The 21,688-nt window shown below is 46.1% G+C and overlaps 1 protein-coding gene across 1 annotated transcript; it reads right to left on the reverse strand.

Moving 5' to 3' along the window:
- Window positions 1-7,214: 7,214 nt before the first annotated feature.
- Window positions 7,215-12,020, reverse strand: IRX2 (iroquois homeobox 2; the record flags this gene model as incomplete). Its single annotated transcript, XM_080611432.1, has 4 exons — window positions 11,313-12,020; window positions 9,116-9,521; window positions 7,931-8,677; window positions 7,215-7,258 (listed from the first exon to the last, which is right to left on the reverse strand). The coding sequence occupies exons 1-4, from the start codon at window positions 11,553-11,555 to the stop codon at window positions 7,215-7,217; spliced, it is 1,440 nt and encodes a 479-aa protein (XP_080467558.1). The 5' UTR covers window positions 11,556-12,020.
- Between the last annotated feature and the right edge of the window lie 9,668 nt (window positions 12,021-21,688).

Here is a 21,688-nt window from a genome sequence, read left to right on the forward strand (position 1 = left end):
GTCCGTGTTACTTAGCTGCTGCTCACCCCTGTTAAAGGCTCCTACCCATAAGCTTGCGTAACATTGATTACTCACAAAGAGTTCACAATAACTATCATGTAGCTAAACTAATTGAGACAATCATGCTAAGTTATAGTCAGTCTAAAAGGTACCATTGATGTGGTAATGCCTATAGAAAGTCAGACATGCGACTCACTACCATTTAATTGCTCTTTTAAACCTGTTATTACAACGTTAACTGGCTTAAGTATATATTGCTGCCTTTTATTGCCTTGATGTGACAAATTAAAACATACACTCTGGAAGCGGCATTCATTTGCGGAGGGAGTTGCAGCAAAAAGGGAGCCGGGCTATGTCAAACCTGTCAGGATGAATTAATTTTAAAGCTTGCATTTTGCACTGCAATTCCCACTGCAGTTTTGTTGCACGGGGGAAAGGTTTTTATATATAAAACATATTACTATTATGTATAATACTATCTACGTGTGTTCCATCTCACGCAGATCTGCCGCAAAATGAGCCCCATCGAGCTAAAAATGTGCTTTTGGCTCCGAGACCTCGCATGGCGCTAAATTAATAGGAGGGCTGGAAGGAAGCAGGGAAGGGGGTAGTGGTGGTTTTTCAGCCTCGGCTCAACACCACTGGCCTATACGTGGGGGGGTGGTGGTGGAGCAGGAAGGGGCTTTCCAGTGGTTCCCTCGCCCTTAGAGGCCATGTCCCGGGCCTGGAGAGAAGGGGGTTATTCATGCCCCAAGATCCGGGAACAAGGCGGCAGCCCCGCTCCCTAAGGGCTACGCTTTCGCTGCTCTTCTCCACGAGGAAGCTCTACCGAACTCCCGCAAGGAATGAAAAAAAATAGAGTGTAATAATCGTTTCTTACTTCCCCATCCCCAGGGCTGAGCCGCGCTCGGGATCGTTTAAATGCACGAGGCTGCGCCTCTCCCGCCCAGCACCGCGCCGCGCCGCTCCCTGTACATCCTACGCGGGCTGGGCGGGGGCTCCGCGGGCTCCAGGTAAAGCGCTCCCTTCTTTTCCCTCCCTTTCCCTTCCCCGAGGCTATTGTGAAGGCATTGAGGACTCCCCCAAACAATAAATACTTAGCTTCTTACTTCCCTTTCTCTCTTCCCCCCTCCTCCGCTAGCTGTAAGATGTCAGGGGGTTAAAATGTCCCACTCGCCTTCTCCCTTGATCTTGGGGAGAGAGGTAAGAGTTGCTGGCACCTTTATGGGACTCAGACCTGCTACGGCTGCGAGAAGCGTTGGCCTCCGCTAACTTTGATCGGCCTTATTCATCCCAGCTGCGGTCTATTTGTTTGTCATTTCGCCCTTTTTCCTCCCAGAATCGTTATTTATGTTCTGAAAAGTGAAACGCGCCGCGATTTGACTTTACATGGACTATTTTGCTAAACGGGGGGGGACAACTCCCTCCTTCCCCTCCCCGAGAGGGGGGCTGCCAAAAGAGAGGGGAAAAAACTGTCTCAATCATTATCAAATCAGCTTTGCATTCATTACTCCAGAGCATTAACTAATTACCAGATCAGAGAGAAGAAAAAATAAATATTCCTTTAAATAACTGAAGGTAATTATAACCCTGTTGTTGACACTAGCGATTAATAATTGATCAGAAGTTATACACAATAAATTGTCAATTTATCTCCCCATAAAAATGCACATACTTCTTTTTTTTTTTTTTTCCTGGGCGATTTGTAAGAGCCCGAGCAGCGACAGTATCCACACACAGCCGCTGCACAAGGAGCATACGATTATTATTGAGTTGGGTTTTTTTCCCCTCCGAAATAATCGGGAGTATTTTGAAATCCCCCATCACGGATGACACAAGTTCGGATGGAGCAGAAGTGACTTTCGCTGCCAGCCTGCGCTTCTGCCTTTCCAAGGAGGGCAGGGCGGGGGCGACAGGCCTTTCCTCCGCTTCTTTTCCTTTCAGTTCCCAGATCCCGAAAGCAGAAAAGTTAACGGTGCCCCCCCCCCCCCCCCCCCCCCAGAGGCAAAGCGGCCGCATCCCTCCGTCCCCTGCTTATGCTCAGGGAAAATGCAGCCTGCTCGGCCCGGATTGGATGTGAAATAGTATCATTCCCCCGTGAGTCACGGTTGAGGAGGATGGGGGGGTCAAAGTAGGGGGGGATACGGGTCCAGATTGAGGGAGCCCAGCTGTCACCTCGGCCAGGGCGCTCACAGGTAAAACGCTCCCCCAGCGCCTGTTGCTGCCCGCAGCCCCGAGCTGCGGGCATGTACCCCGCCGGTCGCGCCTTCCCTCTGTAGTTTCAATAAAGACTTTGCTTCAGAGCCGCCGAGTAATAGCCAGGGATTAGGTGCATGGGTGCTTTGAATATTCACCGTGGATCCCTTTGTTTCTTAACTTTTTTTTTTCCTCTCTTTTATTTCTTTAGAAGCCGGAAGCATACCCGAGTTATTAGTTACTGGATTAAAAACAAAGGAATGAGCATCATATTACTTAATGGGCAGTATTACTGTTAATAACATTTTTTTTTTTACCATTATTATTCAGTACCTACAATAGAACGGCTCTTTTAGACTACTTGGATCATGAGAAGTTTGCCCAAGCACATGAGAAATGTCTGAATGCAGAAAGCAAAGAATCGACTTATACGTAAATTCCGCCTCTTTGTTTCTTTTTTTCTTTCCCTTTTTTTTTTTTTTTTTCTGTCCCCAAAAGTTAATAAGCAATAAGATACTCCCGCTATTGATTACATCCCTGCCATGGTTCCTCAGAGGCGCGGTGAATCTGAACCGCCTTTAAGTGAGATGTAACATGTGACGGAGGCAGAAACTTTCAGTGGTGAGAGGGGTTGGGTTTTTCCTTTTTACCCTATGAGGTTGGGCACAGAGAAGCCGGGCCGAGCCGAGCCGAGCCGAGCCGCTCCGCTCCAGGCTGTCCGTCCCGCTCCCACTCCTCGCAACGCGACTCTCACCTTCCCATAGGGAGATAAATGATGGCATTAGGGAGGTGGGTGCAGCTAGGTAGAGTTAAATCAGACGCTGCACCTTGCAATTTGGTGGTCATGGTTTTGTTGCTATTTCTCCCCCGCCGCATCCTCCTGCTGTCTTATAGGGGCTAAGGTGCAAATGAAGAGGGGAAGGAAACGCAGCTTAATATTAACTTTCTTCTTAGCCGGGCCCGTTCTCCTCCAGCCGGGAGCTGGTGTACAGCAGCAATTCCCACGTCTGTCTATCTGTCCGCTGCCGGCCTGAGCTGCATGTTACCTCCGTACTCGTCCCTTCCCCCAGTCTCCAACTAAACAAAGGTGGGCCACGATTTTTTCCGCTCTCCAAGGCAGTTGGTGAGCAGCTTTCCTGAAACAATAACTCTTTTATTGAGAACAAATGTTGACATTTTCAGGGAGCGAGGAAAAAAGCAGCCCAGGAAGTGCAAAGTGGAAAGCGACCCTCTTCCTATTTGACGACACCACCAATTCCTCCGGGATCCCACCTGAGATTAAAGCCTGAATTTCAATAAATAAACTCTAATGAAACCTCCGGCCCCGAAGAGGGGAGGGTTTGTCTTTCCCGCTCCGAAACGAGTACAGAAACGAGAGGAGTGGGTGGGGAGAGAGTAAATATAGAAAGGGATGTGGGGTTTTAAGCCCCGTGAGCTGATTACCATCGTTATGAAATAAACCGTACACCAACTGATGTATTTTATCGTTCATCCCTCTTTCTCGCTATACCGAAATAGTCGCATTGTTTGTGCCAACAATCTTGCAAGGCTACATTTTCCTCCTGCTTTCGATTTTGATTATTAAATGTCAAATGACGTTGAATATGCAGTTCTTGCCCATTAATTTCTCTTTTAAAAAAGCACGTTTATTTGCCAAATCGTTTGGGTGTCGCCCATCTGCATCCATGAACCGTTCATGAATTTCTCAGAGGATGAGAGAAGTCCACTGGGTTTTACATACATAGTGAATAGTCAAAAGCGAGTTTTCCAAGTCTTTCTACTTTTCTTTCCAGAAAGAAATCCAGGTCTAAATACTAGCAAGGGTGGGTAAATTATGGAAATCTTTTATAAGTCTTTGGGCGTATAAACATCAAAGGAATGTCGTTAGCCTTTTTTAATCTCTGCCACAGCTTTTGGTTTTTACCAATGGGAATGTGCACGTTGTGTCCAACAGAGACCTGAAACATAAAACGTGGGTGGTGTGGGTGGATGGGGTAGGAGCAAGAGGGGGGGAAAGAAAGTCCAGGCATCTCCCCCGACATAAAAAGTGCCTCCGTAAAATCTTCCTCAAGTGCACAGTAAAGGCGGCCAAGGAAGTTTACAGTAAATATTTGCATCTACATCATATGCTAAATTGTAGGGGAAAAGCCGAATTATTTCTTAGCTGTTTCTCTAATTGTACTACGCTGCACTCAGATACAAATGCATTCTACCTCAATGAAAAACAGGATGTTACAGGAGCAGAGAAGCAACATTCTGCAAACAACATCAGAAGACGATTAGGCCTCCAGCTGCAAAGATCTTCAGTGTTTTCTATTTAGCTAGATGGATTCCAGAGTTTTCCAGAATTAAAATATAAATTTCTGCACTATCAGCTGAAAAACACATGCACTTTTTCAGCCAGTTAGAAGTCTGTATAGGGGTAAAATACGAAGGACGTCAGTGGGGGGTGTGCAGGGGAAGATGGATCATGGGAATTGTGTGTATGTATTTAAGAAAAACAGCTTCTTTTTCCCCTATTTAATACAATTACAATGTATTTCCTGACTCCAGACTAGCACGGCTCTTTATCCAGTGAACATTCCCAAGGCTGATGCCTGAAGTATCTAAGATCACTTTCAAATGCCCTTTCTAACAAGACCTGAGCAAGAGGCCACCAATTTTCACTGAACAAAAAGCCGCTGGAGAGAGATCCGTTTGTCAATATCAACTGGTCCAGCAATTTCCCATCTTCAGACACATCAGCCTATCTGAGCTGGCAGATGTTTAGACAAGATTTTATAAATTGTTCAATATCAGACCATAATGAACCCCAACTGACCATTCCAAAGCAGCTAAAAGCATTCAGGATCTCCCCTGCTGGGATCTAATAATGCTCTCACGCTGGAACATTATTAATCATGGAGTAAAATAGATGAGCCTCTTGAAAAATAAGTGTATGATTGATTAAAGGGCAATCTAAGAAGCTATTATTCTTGTTTTATAACCGTAAGTTATATTCACTCAATTTATCTTTTGGGGAAAATAAATGATTGTTCGTTTCTTTTCTGAAATTATATTATATGAGGATTCCCATTATTTTACTGAAAATTAAACTGATTAGTTAGCTGATTTTATGAGCCCAATCAAAGTGGATTTCCGATATGACTGTAAAGATACAGTTTACGGATATAAGGAAAAAAGAGAGGGAAATAATAAAAAACAGGAATTGGACTTTTCCATCTTCCTTATCTCCGCCCCTTTCTGCATATTTTAGCTAGAAGCAGAAACAAAGAAATTAGAAATAAGCCATAGCTGATTATAATTCCTTTTTTTCTTTTTTCTTTTCTCTTTTCTTTTTTCTCCTTAGAAATGGTGGTGTTAAAGAATGTTAACTCAAATAAAGAGCTACTTCACACCCAACATATTTTATAAGAAACATGCATGTATTCACATCACTCTCTCTCCGCATATGCATGTATATATACAAATATGCATTTGCACACATCTGTGTATTCAAAGCTTAAGTATAACGGAACAACCCAGAAGGAGTTAATTAATGCAAGGCATATCTTTGCAACATATTTAAATTACTTACTCATTTTATGGTCTAAGCTCTACTAGTGAAATTACAACTTTTGTCATTTTCTAAATAATAGATTATTATTTGAAGGGAAATGAACAAAACCCACCATATTGTTGCAGACTAGTCTGTTTTTATTTACAATTAGAGATATAAATTAGTAAAGAATTCTTGTTAAACAACCAAAGATTGTATAACCATCAACGTTTCAAATAAAAACCAGGCAAAATTTATTTACAAAAAGTTCAGATTCCATTGCAATACAACTTGCATAAATTACTAGAAGCTTTATATCGTTACAAAAATAAATATCAAATTTGTTTCCACTTTGTAAGGACTCAAGTTCTCCAATCACGTCTTTATTATCTCTACTGTATACATATTTTACAAATAAATTTTACAATAAATCCTATCACACCTATCGAATAGATACCGTGGCAATGAAGTGATCAATTCAAGATATCCTGAGAAAAACAGATCTGTTTTCAAAAGTCACACATACATTGGGGAAACTATACTATACCAGCAAACTCACGTATGTCCAAAAAAAAGTCTGATTTAATAATTAGATTCTGAAGATTTAATAGTGCTCTGTGGTCTTCTTTTATACAGTGGCACCACATGTGATCCGGATTTAAAGATTTGTTATATATATTAGCTCGGGGAGAGATGATGGCTTGCTGACTCTTTTCAAAGCAATTGTGACACCTACCTGTGGACCAAGGAAAAAACCAGATCATCCAAAAATCCTTCAATCACACTCTAACACCATTAAACAGGGGAAAAGATAAAAAAAAAGGGGGGGGGGGAGGAATGGGGGAATTCATACACATCTAATTTCTTCTAACAAAAGAATTAGTTAAAAAAAAAATCGTCGAGACGAAGGGTTTTGTTGTTTATTTAGCCCTAAAGAGTGGAGGTATAAAGAGTGCCATTGCTAGCCAGGCAAGAGGCAATCCACAGATAACATGCCCTGCTTAAGATGCATGTCGGTCTGTAATAATTGTCCCTTTTTATTTTAAATACACTGTCACTGCGGGAAGCCTCACTTCGAATGTACAATTTTAGCACTGCCACGTGAGCACAAGCACTTTGTTTTTAAACAATAGTGCCTTCAAAGATTCTTTTTTTTTTTTTTTCTTCTAAAGCTTTCTTTCCATAACATTTAAATAGCCCTTACAGCTTTGCCTTACACAAGCTAAGAGCAAGCAAGGTGAGGGAACTGTCTAACTTGGCTTTCAAATTAAGACAAACCCGAGAAAGAAAAGTCGTAATGAGAGGTTTACAAAACCAGAAGAAAAGAGTGTCTTGCTTCGTAATCAGGCTCTTCAGTAATGAAGTAAGAAATTAACGTTAAGCAAGTCTAGAGCTGTGCAGCATGTCTGAGACCTGGTGCCAAATGATCAGTGTAATAGAAAATGTTCTCACTTACTTGCATTGCTGTGTGATTGCACTTCTATAGGTATGGTTGTACTCCTACTGTGCAGACTTCAGTGGGATCTGTCAAAATATAACCGTCAGTTAGTCACAGGACACAGCCAGCTAACTAGATTATACAGTGGGTGTAGGTCCCAGCATTCACTCTTAGCTAGGTCGTTTAAAAGGCTGGCCAGTATTTAATAATCACCCGTATCTCAAGTATTTTGTTAGAATAAGATGACTATTATATTAAAGCAAAACTTTTCGGAGAGGGGGAGGGAAGTTAAAAATGTCATGCTCCACATAATTTCATGTCCAAGGTCAGCAATTATCTGAACCTGAAGCTGCAGAAACCCATGAGAATACCGGAAACAAAGAGAGCAAAACCAGTTTGTCAGGGAAAAAAATATAATAGGGGCAATGACACCAGTGCTCTATGGATATCTTTGTGTGCACTTTTTTTCTTTTCAAAAAATATGACTTTTAAAATCTTCGTCTGCATCCTGTGAGACTGGTCTAAAAGTGGTCTTTTACATTTCCTCTCGCGGTTCTTAGAGACAGGTGCGATACGACGGCGACACCGTTTTTAATCCCTGGATCATTCTATTGCCCATCTTCCCTCGGCGGTGGCAGCGAGCTCGCTGATTTCTCCGGAGAAGACTTTGGTATTTACAGCGTAGAAAGGACTTGTACGGGTCAGGGAAGGGGGGCCAGGCAGGAAGGGGAAAAAAGCTGCAAAATCAAGTCACCTACCTTTCTTAGAGTCATAACTAGAGGGCCTGTAATGTTGTTCTAGCTGGTTAGTGATCGTTTTCAAAGAGTCACTGCTCTGTTTGTGGACAGAGCTGGCGTTTAGGACAGTCTGACTTAGTCCCTCGTTTGAAGCCACTGCTGCGGAGTTGTATCTCAGGATTCCCTGGCTCTGGAGAGCGTTAAAGTTCCCATAGTTTGTATAATTGCTATAAAAAGGTGAGGTGTAATAAATATGCCTTCCCAGGAGGGAGGAGGGCGAGTAGGCAGCGCTGTGCGGGGCGGAGGCGGGGGTGGCCGAAGAGAGAGGCGCCGGCTGGCACCCTTGGCCCAGGGTCTGGCTCTTGAGGTCCGACGTGGCGATTTCAGCCAGTGACCAGAGCTTGGGCTTGCTGGCCGGCGTCGGAGGCCCGGGCGAGGCGCGGCCGCTCAGCGCCGCCTTGCTGGCGCTGCGGGCGGCGTCGGCGTGCGGGTGGCCGAGAAGAGGGGCCTCCACGGCGGCCAGCGGTGAGGAGGTGGCAGTCTTGGCCGGCGGATCGCGCTCTCCTCCGCCACCTCCGTCGTCCTCCTCGATGTCCTCTTCTTCTTCCTCGTCCTCGTCCTCCTCCTCTTCTTCGATGTCCTCGTACTTGTCCTTGCACTCCGAGCCCGACTCGCAGAGGGGGTCGCCAGCTCGGCAGGGTAGCTTCTCGCCGTCCGACTCGGCGGAGCAGGAGTGGTCCGTCAGCGAGTCGACTTGCAAGCTGATCCCTGCAAGGGTCCGCCGGGCCCAGAAAGACAAGAGTCAGTGAGGGGGGCGGCAAAATACAGAGAGGGCTAAAGGCGAGCACCGCTGCCACCACCGCGGCAGGCAGAAACGCTAGCCGTCCCGGCCTGTTCCCTACAATCCCGTTTGCAGGAGCACCCATCCCCGCTGCTAGCACCGCCGCGGTACCCCCCACACTGCCCCTTCTGCCTCCTCCACGGCGCCGCCACCCGCCGCACCCCACCTGCTCCGGCCACCGGCACTGCGCGGCGACAAGCGGCCGGAGGGAGCAGCCGGAGGAAACGGGACGGGTCACGTTTTGGGGTCGCTTTTGTTAAACGCCGCCCCCCACGTACCCCCATTTCCTGCTGCCCCGCTTCCCGAGGGAACTCTAAGGGATGGGATTGGGCCACCGCGCCACGGCAGCAGTAACCCGCGCCCACCTTCGTCCTCCGCGGAGGTTTCATTGCTCTCGCGCATCTTGTCGGGACTCTCCTCTTTACTCCTCGCCCCTTCGCCTTCGTCGTCGTCCTCGTCCTCGCTCTTGTTCCGCGGGGCCCAGGTCATCTTGTTCTCCTTCTTGAGCCGTCGACGGGCGTTGGCAAACCAGGTGGAGACCTGGGTCAGGGTCATCTTTGTGATGATGGCCAGCATGATCTTCTCACCCTTGGTGGGGTAGGGGTTCTTGCGGTGCTCCTGCAGCCAGGCCTTCAGCGTGGCCGTGGCGTCGCGGGTGGCATTTTTCCTGTACGCAGGGTCGTTGAGCTGGTAGGGGTAGGCAGGGCTGCCGTATGGGTGGTAGCTGATGGCTCCGGTCATCCCCGTCGTATGGGCGTCGTAAGGGGAGCCCTGGACAGAACAAAACGGTGGGGTTGGCAATTTGTTATTGCTGATAGCCATTAGTAAGTTGTCAAGGCGAGATCGGTGGTTATGTTTGTATTTCCCCGGGATGGTGTCTTGTATCCATATTCTATGAGGGGGAGAAGCGGCACCCAAAGGCCATTAAGTTGAGATCTCCCCCCCTCCTCCGCCCAACACACAGACACAGGCGTACGCGCTTAAAATCGGCGATGTTTTAATCTTTCTGACTAATTTCAACAACCTGTAATTGAATATTTCCCAATATAATTTTTGAACTGCGTAGACATTTTAAAGGCCCTACAGGTAGTGTCTTGATATCTACATTTCTCTCAGAGGTTCAAAAGATGTTTCCTTTTTTGCTATAGAAAATACAACAAAGCCGCCACTTAGCAATTCACTGCACTAATGCATTGCAAATCCAATTTGCAAATCAGAAGATATGCACCGTTTCGAATTGTTCAAATGCGATGTAATTAGCATTTTAATTCGCCCTTTAACGTTTAAATTGCACTTATTTAAGTCTGCATAATGCAAGAAAAGTTAAAGATATCTCTAAGGAACTTGCTAACTTCCAGCACGTCTCTGAATCCCCCAGATCGGCCAGTCACAGGCTCAACAGCACCCGATATACCCCGCACAGTTCACAATCTCTCTGCAACTTCCAGCCACTCGCCTACTGCTTCTCAACAGGAAAACCAAGCAAGCGAGATTCTCAGATCGTTCATACCACCCCGAATAAAGACCGCATGACAATTTCTGCACCGCGTCTTACAGATAGAAAGCAAGTAGTTTCCCTGTCACTTTGCAGGGAGAGCGAGCTACTCTGCTGCCACCCCCTCTCAGGATATCGGCAGCGGCTCCAGACTCAAATTCCGGGTTACAGGTCTTTGTGTATAAGGACTAGATACGTGTCTGACTCTGGGCGTGTGTGTTTATAAAACTATATAACCACCTAGACATGCAGCTTATTTATATAGTTTTTGGTTTTATTTATATAGTTTATGCACAGAATACACACACGCAATCGCAAATGCTCCTTTTAACTAATAATAATAAGAAAGTGAAATCCGAAACTGCGGACACCACAACCATTTTGGGCTTAAGCGAAGCTCACAGATCGCAAACAGATGCTCCTTTTCATTCCTAAAATCCAGTTAAACCATTAGCACAAAACACACAGAAAGTAAATAAAACCACGCGGGTATAAAGCCCGCAGTGCCTCTAAACACCGACTTAAAAAGAGAGGGGGAAAGAGACAGAAGGGGGGAGGGAGGGCGAAAAAGAAAGAGAAATCCTCCCCTATACTACCACAGCGAAAAACAAGGAGAAAAAAAAAAGGAGAGAAAATGGGGAGGGGGGAATGAAAGTACCCAACCTAACTGACTGAGGCAATCCGTATTTCTTTACTCAGGGCGCCCACCCGGCTTCGCGACCCGCGGAACGAGCCCGAGTCCCAGGCCTGCCGGCACCACACTCGGCTGGGGCGCGAAGCGAAGGGGTGCCCCGGCCCGCCGCTCCGCCCGGATCGGCTCGGTTCAGCTCGACTGGGCTGGGCACTTCCCCGGCGGCCCCAGCCGGGCTGCGGAGCAGCGCGCAGAGCGATGCGGTGCAGTGCGCGGCTGGCGGCAGCAACGCGGAGGCGGCGGAGGTGCGGGACGCCCGGCTGTGCGGCGTGATGTCGGGGGCTGATGGTAAGTGTGTGAGGAGAGAGGCTGAAGATGATGAGGATGAGAATGCGGATGCTAATGAAGAAGGAGAGGGTTTCTCTTCGGTAGTTACCATGTAGGAAGGGAATCCCGTGGCGGGGTCTGTGGAGTACTGGAGAGGGCTGGTGAAGCCTGTGGCCGCCGCCTGGGCGGTGAAAGCTGCCGATCCCGGGTAAGGGCTGAACGCCGATCCCGACGAAGACCTGGCCAGCTCCTCGCTCCTGGGGGCCGCCAGCGCCGACGCCCCGTACGCCGGGCAGGAGTACAGAGCCAGCGAGCCGGGGGGCTGGTAGAGGTAACCCTGAGGATAGGACATGGCTTGCACTGGCGTGCACAGGAGCAGGGAGGGGGCGAGGGTGACCGGCCCTGCTGCTGCCGCTGCTCCCGGCGCTTCTTTCGTGCTCTCCCTCTCTCTTTCTCCCTCCCTCCCTCCCTCTCTCTCTCTCTTTCTCGCCCGCCCTCTCTCTCTCTCTCTCTCTCCGGTTGGTTCTGTGCAGTTATGTAGAGAATCAGAATTGTTATATGCTCCCCCCCATGCGCACCCGGTCAGAATGAAAACAAACAGGAGAAAAGGAGGGAAAAAAAAATTAAAAAAGAACAGCCCCTAAAAAAAGAAATTAAATAGAGCAGTTAGAAATCTAACCGGGAGGGCAAGGGCATCTGCGGGAGACGGAAGAGGAGAGGGTTAATAAAAAGATAAAGAGATGGAAAGGGAAAGAAACAGAAGGGGAAAAGGGAAGAGAGGGAGGAGAGAGAGGGAGAGAGAAAAGCGAGCCCCCGAAATCAGAAAAGTGGCTGCTGCATATGAAGTTCTCCCCGCGAGCCAGCCAGCTCCCCCAGCGCCTGCGAGCCTGTATTTTGGGGGAAGTATAGAGTCTGAAGTGGAGAGTTGAGGGAAGGAGCACTCGAGTTTCTGAGGGACATTGGAAAACGGAGCTGTCCGTCACCGCCGCTCATCTGCATAGCGCGGCGGGCCCGCCCCCTCCCGCTCCGGCCCCGTCTCCTCCCGCGGCCGGCAGGCAGGCAAGGAAGCAGCGAAGGCAGGCTTTGTAATGCAAGCCAGCCTCTCTGGCTGCGAGCACGCTGCCAAAGCCGAACGATGATACTGTTCATCAGCTCCTCTCCGGAACAGCGGAGCCATAAATACTCTTTCGCACACTCTTGATTACAGTCTCCCCCCTCCCCTATTTTCTCCCTCCTTCCTCTCTCAACCTTCCCTCCTCCCCCCTGCCCCCTCGCGCTTTCTATATCCACGCGGGAACAGAAAGGAATACACATTATAAATGTGCTCATCCGTTCACGCAGGCACGAGCCGTATGCACGCACGCGGAGCTTAGACGCGGAGCGGCCCGCGCGCGGATAAGCAGGGCCCGGCTGGAGGGCGCGGGTCAGCGCAGAAGGGAGGAAGAGCACGGAACTGTGCGAGTGCCGCCCTGCATGGCAGGGAAGAAGAGCAGTAACTGCTCAGATCAGCCGATCCAGGATCGCGCTGCTCCTGACAGCTAGAGCTTTAGAGTTTTGAAGTTGCCACGACCAGTCAAGATTTAGTCATGGCGCGAGTTTTCACATGAAAAGAGAAAAGAAATCCCTCATCTTTCTTTCATTTTTATTGCTCCTGGTCTGCTGTGTGTGGAAAAGGCCTGGGTGACTCCTTCCGGGGGGCTAGCTGACTCCCCCCTCCCTCTTTTCCTCCCTCCTTTTGCAGTTCAGATAAATCTCTTGGAACACGGTCACGATGTAATTAATTTTTCCAATAACGTAATCTCTTCCTCTGTCCCCTTCCTTCAGCTCTGGCCACCATCAGCTTCTACCCACCACCAGCTCCGGATACGGGAGGGGAGGGGGGAGGAACAAGGAGCTGGCACCGCTCTTTTCTTCTCAGTGCAAACATAAACAAACACATATACGTGCTCCTGCATATTTTTTTTAATGATTAGTCTAGAGGGACCCTTCAGCAACCGGCAGTGAACTGCCCGCACCGATGCTCTGGCCTTCGCTTCCCGGGACGAGGCGTTGTGCCGTCGGGCCGCCCTGCTGTACCCGGCGGCCAGTGTCCCGTGTCCTTCCTGCCTCTCTGCACTAACCCCCCGGCCCCAGGGCATAGCGTGAGGCTCTGTCTGCCCCACTGAGCAGCTGTCGGCGGGGCCGAAGCGCACTAGGCCGCTCTGCACCCCCCGGCCCGCACCTGCGGCCCACAAGACCGCCCCGGCAGGACCGGGGCGCAGGTGGAGACGGGGCGGCCGGGCTGGAAGCCACCGCGCTCCCCTCAAACCCTTCACCCACTGCCCTTGCCATCTCACTAGCTGGGACGAGCTGGAAACAGTAACAGCAAAATTGTTTAGGAGCTCACACACAGACACATCGGGAAAAAGGGAGGTGGGGGGCAATAAATGTTCATCAAACCGTGAATTTTATTTTCCCGACATCTGTGAGTGAGCACTTATCCCTTATTTAAGCAAATGAAGTCGCCTGACGTTTACGGCCGACTTCCCCAGGTAATTTCGGTTAGGTATGTAGTATGGGGAAAACGCGCCTGGTGAGGCACAGCGAGGAATCGGCTAGGGGAATCGACGGGAAGGGAGAAGGCTGTAGCTGGAGAACTGCAGGTTAGCAGGGCAGGCTATTGTTAACCAATTAAACATGCAGGTAATAATAATAAAAATAATGAGAAAAATAGACTTCGAGAAGTCGTTTCAAACAGGGAAAATGCCGTATTGAAACTACGGGCAAGTACCGGGATGCGCGTACTGTGTGAAGCAATGCGAGCTTTACATTTTATTTTTCAATCTGTTTTGTTTTTTTTTTTTTTTTTTTTTTTGGGGGGGGGTGGGTGGGTGTTGGGGGGGTGGGTGGTTATTATTATTATTATTATTTTATTTCTTTTCCTTCCTCTCATCCTTTTCTGCGAAACCCACATACCAGTTTACCTCTGCCCCTGCACGCAGCAGTGGAGATCTGGCCACCAGACATACCAGATTAATCCCTACCCAGATCTATCAGCTGTAGAAGAGGCAATCCTTTAAAAAAGCAGGTGACGGGGAGGAGGTTAACACCAACAGGTATTTCTTGTCATTAACTTCCGACTTCCTGATAAGAGAGTGATAAACAACGGGTAAACTCAGTGCAACAGATTACAGAAAATACATTTGCTTCCCTGTTTGGTGATTGATGCGCATATATTAAATAAAAATAAGAACTCTAAAACCAAGAGCTTTATATAAAACACATTCATATTTCAGTAGTTCTATGGAATAATCGATATCATGTGATTACATATGAATAGTCAATTCTTGTGTTCTGCAGACCAATTTCTAAGTATACGAGATCTGCTTCTGAAAGGAGCAGCAGCTGGAGAGCTAAGAATGCAAAATTAATTATAACATTATAAAGTCATACATGAATCTCTCTAAGCCAACCTGCATGCCTTGCAAAATGTGCTATACTCTCTGCATTTTCATTTGGGAAGCCAAGACTGCTGTTTTCCAGCAGGAGTGGTGTAAGTAAGTGTTTATCTACGCGAATTGCTTGCTTTTAGTTCCTCCTCTTTAATAATTAGTGGAACAATACAGATTGGGAATACAATGGCCGCTGTGTTTACATTATAACAACGGATTAATGCTATTAAGTGAGTGTTACAGTTATGACCTGGGAAGAGTGCTTAAACAAATACCGTGGTCCCAGGAGAACTGATACAATTCAGTTCAGACCGTGTGTAGATACGCAGACACACACGCACACACACGAGAGATACAAATCTCCGTACATACCTACACGCCTATATATATGTTGGACACGCAAAGCAATACGTGCCCATCCGTGTGAAACATAGGTGCTGCTTTTGCCTCCATCTGCATGTCTTTCCTCTATGAAAATACATTTTTGCGATTTCAGTGGGAGGAATGTTTCAATCAGGATTATTGCTCCCCTTCCCCCAAACACAAAGAGCAACAGATTATAATTTTGATGTTTCAATTTGTGCAGTCCAAAAATATTGTTTTATATACAGAAACGGGGTTAATTTGGCAATCAGAGATTAATAAAGTATTATAATTTCAAAAGACAGGTTCTTGCATTGATTTGATTTGCATAAATTTTTGTGTGGCTTCAGAAAGACATGGATCTACCCTCTGCAAGGAGATGGTATGCATTTTATTACAAGTACACCACTAATTTGACTCTGCACAATGTGGAGAACGAGCAGCTTAGTGGGGTCATTTGAATATAGCTGGCTGAGTCCTTGCGATAAACAAACCAGAAAACCGCATCAATAACGTTTTAAAATACCGGTCAGTGTACTTGGCCGGGTTTAACTACTTCTCGGAGTTTCTCTCTTTGATTTGAATGCCTTTCGAGGGGAAGAGATTTTTCATTTGCCTAGCTCCACAGCCGAAATCTAATTTTCCCATACTACTGCCCGTTACGCCGTCTAACTTGCGCTGTTAGACAGTGGAATAGTATTACATGCTCTTTTTATTGATATTAACTGTAGCAAATTAACATGCCTGCACAGAGACATCAAGACTTTACACACTGCTTTTTTATTTGAATAATCTATTCATAAGTTCAGCGTTTACCTTCCCAGATTTTAAGCGGTGCTCTGGCTTTGTCTTCTTTAATTCAGTTTGCTCCAACACAGCTAAGAAGGTAGTCAAGAGCTTTTCCCTCCGTCTTTCTCTCCCCCCTAGCCCCTTTTCATTGCCGTCCTGGGAGACAGGTTTTGCGGTTTGTCATTTATTAGCTGCGTCTCCTTGCACTAGTGACAGGGGCCGAAGTTTTCGGGCGAGTGAAGTTGAAAGCCACATCTGTGGGAACCACGCTCCTGCCCGCCAGCCGCTGCTGCCCGGTGGCCACTCGCTCGGGTCCCCGCTCCATGCAGTTTTACTCAGGTAAAAGACTGGGAAAAAGAAAGAGAAAGAAACAAAGAAGGAACGAAGGGAATAAATATATATAAATACACATCTTTTTGGCGGGAAGGAGCGACTTCCCCGGCCGGGAGGGCTGGCCTTGGCCCGGCTAGGGGCACCCGCGGGTCGATAGCACAATGCCGGTTGCCCAATTGCCATGACACTGGTCACAGTAACTTTTTAAGCACAGACTTGGTGGGATTTGGAGATGTAACACAATGCGCAGCAAAGTGAGTTTCCTGTGACATAACCACACAATGGTCTGGGAATGCTTTCTCCTTTCTCTCATGAAATGGGGGATCGCCACCATCTCCCGGAGACAACAACGGGAAATAATAGACTATTGTATTTAAAAATAACAAATGACACACGCATACTGTGCAAGCAAAGCTCTCCAGTTTTCTAGTAAGAGGAGCCCAGTTCGCAGGGCTTCTTCTAGGCGAGATGGTGTGCAAGAGCGACATGTCCGAACGAGGGCAGGCAGAGAGGGCTGGGGTAGCAGCGGATCTGCTCGCAGGGGTAAAGCAAAAAGCGGAGAGAAAAGTGAGGGAGAAAGGAAAAGAAGCAACTTTTCCCATCTTCAGGATAAGATCGCTAGTGCGAGCTGCGTGTGGGAGGGGGCGCTGTGGCAGTGGATTCTCCATCCAGCTCTTCACAGTACTGGCGGCGAGATTGTTCATGGGATCTCCTTCCGTGCGGTTTCTTTTCATATTTCAGGCATTACCTTTATTAACAATGTTATCTAACTGTCGCCCCGTCATACCTGCGCTAAAAGGTGGGCCGTTTTCATGAGTTATGGTCAGCTCTTTTCCCCTTACCCTGCCCCCCCCCCCCCCCCTTTTCAGTTCGGTAAAAGCATAACACTGTATTTCATTTTCAAAATACAGTTCAGGAAGGGTCTGCCAAGGGGAGCGCTGGGAATTTAGAGGACTCTCTATAACACGTAAACGCGCACAAATAGACACATATGAAACACAGCACTTTTTTGCAGCTTCTTTTTTTTATTATTATTTTTTTTTAACCTTCTCTTCCCTCTCCCCCCCCCCCCAGTTGTGGCTTCGACATTTTGCACTAATAACGGGCCATGTCTTTACGAGGATTTAGCTCCCTTTTCCTTCTCTTTTGGGAAGTTATTGAGGGCTAAGTTTAAAAAGAAAAGAAAACTAAAGCGGATCTCTAAATGTAGATCTGACTCTTAGAAAAGTTGCTTCCCATATGTCACACTGTTATTAAGAGTCTTAGTCATTTTCTGCCTAGGGAAGTATAAGCAAATATGTACCCGTAAGTATAGGATAAAAGACCTCCAAAGCTTCCCTGGAGGCTGCTATTTTCACCTGAAAGGCAGGCGATGGTTCTCAGGGCGAGAACAAGTGTACGATCCACAGGTAGCATACTTCCTCCTTCTGGAGGGGGAAAAGGAGGTGAAAAAAAAAGAAGAATAAATCAAATCAGTGTATCTGATTTGTGACCGAGTCGTCGAGCAGTGGGGCGGCAGAGGCAGGCAGGGGCAAGGAGTTCCCGTCGCTCGCTCCGAGGGGCCCGGAGCCGCCTCCGCGCCTCCCCCTGCGGTCGCCCTGCGCAGCGCCCCGCGCTCCCTCTCTGAACCTCGCGGAGCGGTCTACGCGCTCGGCCGTCGAATACGCGGAGACGGGGCCGCTTCTTGTAGCGCCTCGATCGGGTTTCGGTGCGAGCGGCACCGAGCTCCCCGCGTTGGGCTAAGCCGAGGTCAGGTGGGAGGAAGGGCTGCTCCCCAGGGGAGGGAAGGGCTGGCTGGGGGTGAGGGTCAGGCGAGGCCCAGCCTTCTCCCCCTTTTCCCTGCCCGGCATGGTGGTGGGTGAAGAAGCGCTTCCCATCCGCCATCTCCGGCTCCGCAGGAGCCAGGCAGCCACAGCACATCTTTGCTTCTGGATTCTGTCCTCGGCCAGCGCGTCTCGGACAGGCTGCCTCAGCGTCAGTGGTGGCCTGGATCCTCTCACCGCCTGAGACAATTGCAAAGCGGGTGACGAACACAGTAAAGGAAAAGTGTGACGATTTAACTAAAGGGTTGCTTTATTTTAAGGGCTCACGTTAAAATTGCTTCTTCTGACACAATCAACAAGTAGGTTTGGGCACTTTGGTAGGCAGGCTCCTGGGAGTTCTTCACCCGTGGTGGATGCATTCTCCCACTGGTTCTTTCTCATAGTTATGGCAGGTTTAAAATTGTTCTCTGCAGTTTTGAAGTCCCTCTGCCAGACCCTTTCCCCTTCCTGTAATTGCCATCATCTGTTTGATCACCACTTTTAACACTAGAGAGCACCTGCTCACCTGCTTTGTGCTTCTCTTTCATTCATTCTTACATTCATTCACCTCCGTGTATCTGTGTACGTGCATCCTTCACTTGCACACGCAAAACCACCTTTCTAGATCAAGCTTACCCCCCACTTCCAAACTCGAAAGTCCTACTCTCTCTAATAAATAACCCTCCTGAACAACGACAACTCTTCATATCTATTTAGAACCAGGTAGTTTGCTTTCTCAGAACAGTCAGCTATACCCGCTGTATGTTAGAGTCATTCGAGGTGCAGGTATATTCCCAAAAGTAGACTGGAAAAAGGCAGAAAAACTGCAGTCATACTCAGGAAGACTATTATGTGTTCATGTGTATAGTGATATCAAGAGTTATCAAAAAAAAAAAAAAAAAAGGAAAAGATCAATGCAACACAGTTCACAAACATTCAGGTCACTTTATAATAATTTCACATATTCTTCCAGTTATAGGCAGAGTTAAGGGTAATTGAAGTTCTTCCTTTAAATTGATAATTCCTTGATCAGTGTTGAACTGTCAGTGTTCCTTACATTTAGTTAAGGAATTACTACCAATTTCTTTTTTCTTTCTTTATTCTTTACCTTCAAACTCTACTTCAAGTTGGAGTCTTTGAATTTGGGGAGATTTTTCATAATACTAATCCTTCCTATATAAATGATAAACAAGAAACCCCCTAAATATATTACTTTGAATATTGTTACGAGCAAAACCTATATAACACTATTTCAAACTACGTAAAAACACGCTATCTAGGTTTACTCATATGGTCTTACTGCTTTTTCTGGCTCTGTAGCAGACTGTCAGTTGAACTAAGTGTACAGTCTTCCTTCACATCACTTAAAAGATGGGCAGGCAGACTATGTGGCCCCTAGCTTTTCAACCTGTGCAGAGTCACTTCTGTCTGGGAGTAACTGGTGGTCAATCTGCCAGTAAGAAGTCTAAACATGTGCACATTTCTCCTCCTATATCTGATTCATTTCCATCAGCAGGAGCACCAAATGAAAACTAGCTGAAGAGTTGTGCTTTAATCCCTTCTGATCTCAACATGGTTTTAAGAAAGGCAAAAACTATTGACTTTGTTATGTGTTTGGCTACACTTATCACAACAGTGGGATCCTGTTGTAGATAAAATACTTTTTGTAGGTGGCTTTTCACTCTATGGAAGGTCTGGAGAGCTTGTATGTTTTGGTGGTAGTAAAAGATCTGTGGGGAAAAAAGCTAGATAGAGGTCTTCTAAAAGACCTATGTTAAACTAATACGAACACCAAGTAATCAACAGATTTTCTTCAGTTTTCAGAAAGACATTTTATGGTTGAAGTATAGGTTCCAGGAGTTTAAAAGAACAAATCTCTTCATTCTTATCAAAAGACAATGGATTTTGCTTTATGCAGCTCAGCTTTAAAACACATGACCTTTAATGTATCTCTAAAAGCCAAGTAGTGAAATAATCCTTTTTTTCTTTTCTTGGATGTTCCCCAATTGCTAATCAGTGAAGTCCTAGAAGGTCGTGACTCCTCTGCACTTTCGAACATGGATTTCTTGAAACTGTTGAGAATTACGTGATGTCATTATCTCAAACACCAGAGGTACACAATGTTTAAATTTTATTTCTCATGCAAATATATTGCCTAAGTTTTTCATCTGGGACCCATTTGGTGAAATCCTTGTACATGAAAAGATAGGAAATGATAAGGATGGGAAGAAAAGAAACCTGGTTAACCAGCAGCCTCCACTGACATTTTGTCTCAAGTAATTCTGTCTTGGGATCATTAAAATTTCTATAGTGTTCTGGTCTTTTAGTTTTTTAAAGCTGTTGGGTTCTCAAACTGAAAGTTTCTCCCTTTCACTCTTTCCCTCCCCTTACCTTCTCATAGATGAGATTTTCTAGAGAGTAATGGTATGCAGACACATGATGACTTGGGAATGGTGGACTTGCCTTTGTGACCTTCAGAAGGGAATAATCTCACCAAAAGAACTTTATGAATTGCTTCTTACTGTTTGTACTTCAGCTCAATAGTCGGGCACATCAGATATCTTCCACTATAGGTTTAGTGAGATTCTTTATCAGTTAACAAAACTTAATTATGTAAATACACTGATTTAAGAAATTGTTCAGCGCCACTCTGTTAAGAATGTATAGCAGGTCTTTGGTTTTGTACAAACACAGTTAATATGATATATGCACTTGCACATCAGTTAATTTATGTGTTTTTTTTTTTTTTTTTTCCCAAGGATATGTGCATAGTTTCTGACACCTCTTGTGTTTAAGTTGAAATTATGCACCTTTTCAGATTTGTCAATATTGTCTACTAAAAATATTTCCACGAATTTATGAAAGAATAAACCATTAATTCTAGTCCTTGTAAAAAAATATGGGTTATAAAGGAATCTTTACCCTGAAATATGCTTGTTTCAAATATGCAACTGAAGAAGAAACAGTACATTTAATGTGCCTTTTTTTGTTGTTTTAATTGTGTTGTTTCTACCTGATTAATGGAATCATCTCTTTCAGCTGTCTTAATTGATTTTTGTTAAACATATTTTTGTTTGCTTAAGGAAGTTGGTCCACTAAAACTAGAAACTAATCTGAGGCTTTTACTTGAGACTAGTCTTTTATTAGTGTTTTGCTTCCTACATTTCCCACTTTGGTTGGCCATATACTGTCTAGCAGATTTACTTTTCTAAAGCCACTGCTCAGTACGGAACATGTAGGCCATGACTGCTTCTTAGTTTTTAGGCTCACAGTATTCTTCATAGGAAAAGTCACTGAAGTTAAAACAAATCATTAATATTCAAGATTACTCTTTAATACTATGTAGTAATACAAGACTCCGTAATATCAGGTGCAGCAGAAAAGCATAGCTAAAAGGATAGCTCCTAACCAAGACAGTAAATAGGGCCTGTGCATGCAAATTCTAGTAGGGAAGTAGAAATGTTAAAAGACTTCTACAGATCTGTTAGTAAGCTTAGAAAGATAACATATTTTTCAAGTGAAGACTTTCATTGTAAGTTAGGTCAAAAGAAAGATGACAAGCTCAGAAGAATCAAAGAAAATATTAATAGGTAAAGGGCAATGGAGGCAATCTACTTCTCCAGCCAAGAGGCAGCGCCAAGTGCATAAGAGGACTGGGCTGGTATAGGGAAGCACTGAGCATACATGAGGTGAAACTTTACACAAAATGAGCCATGAGACAGTGAGTAAATTAGAGACATTCACTTGTCATATTTTCAATAATGAAG

The sequence above is a fragment of the Psittacula echo genome (assembly GCF_963264785.1).
Source record: "Psittacula echo genome assembly, chromosome: 2".
Classification (NCBI taxonomy): Eukaryota; Metazoa; Chordata; class Aves; order Psittaciformes; family Psittacidae; genus Psittacula; species Psittacula echo.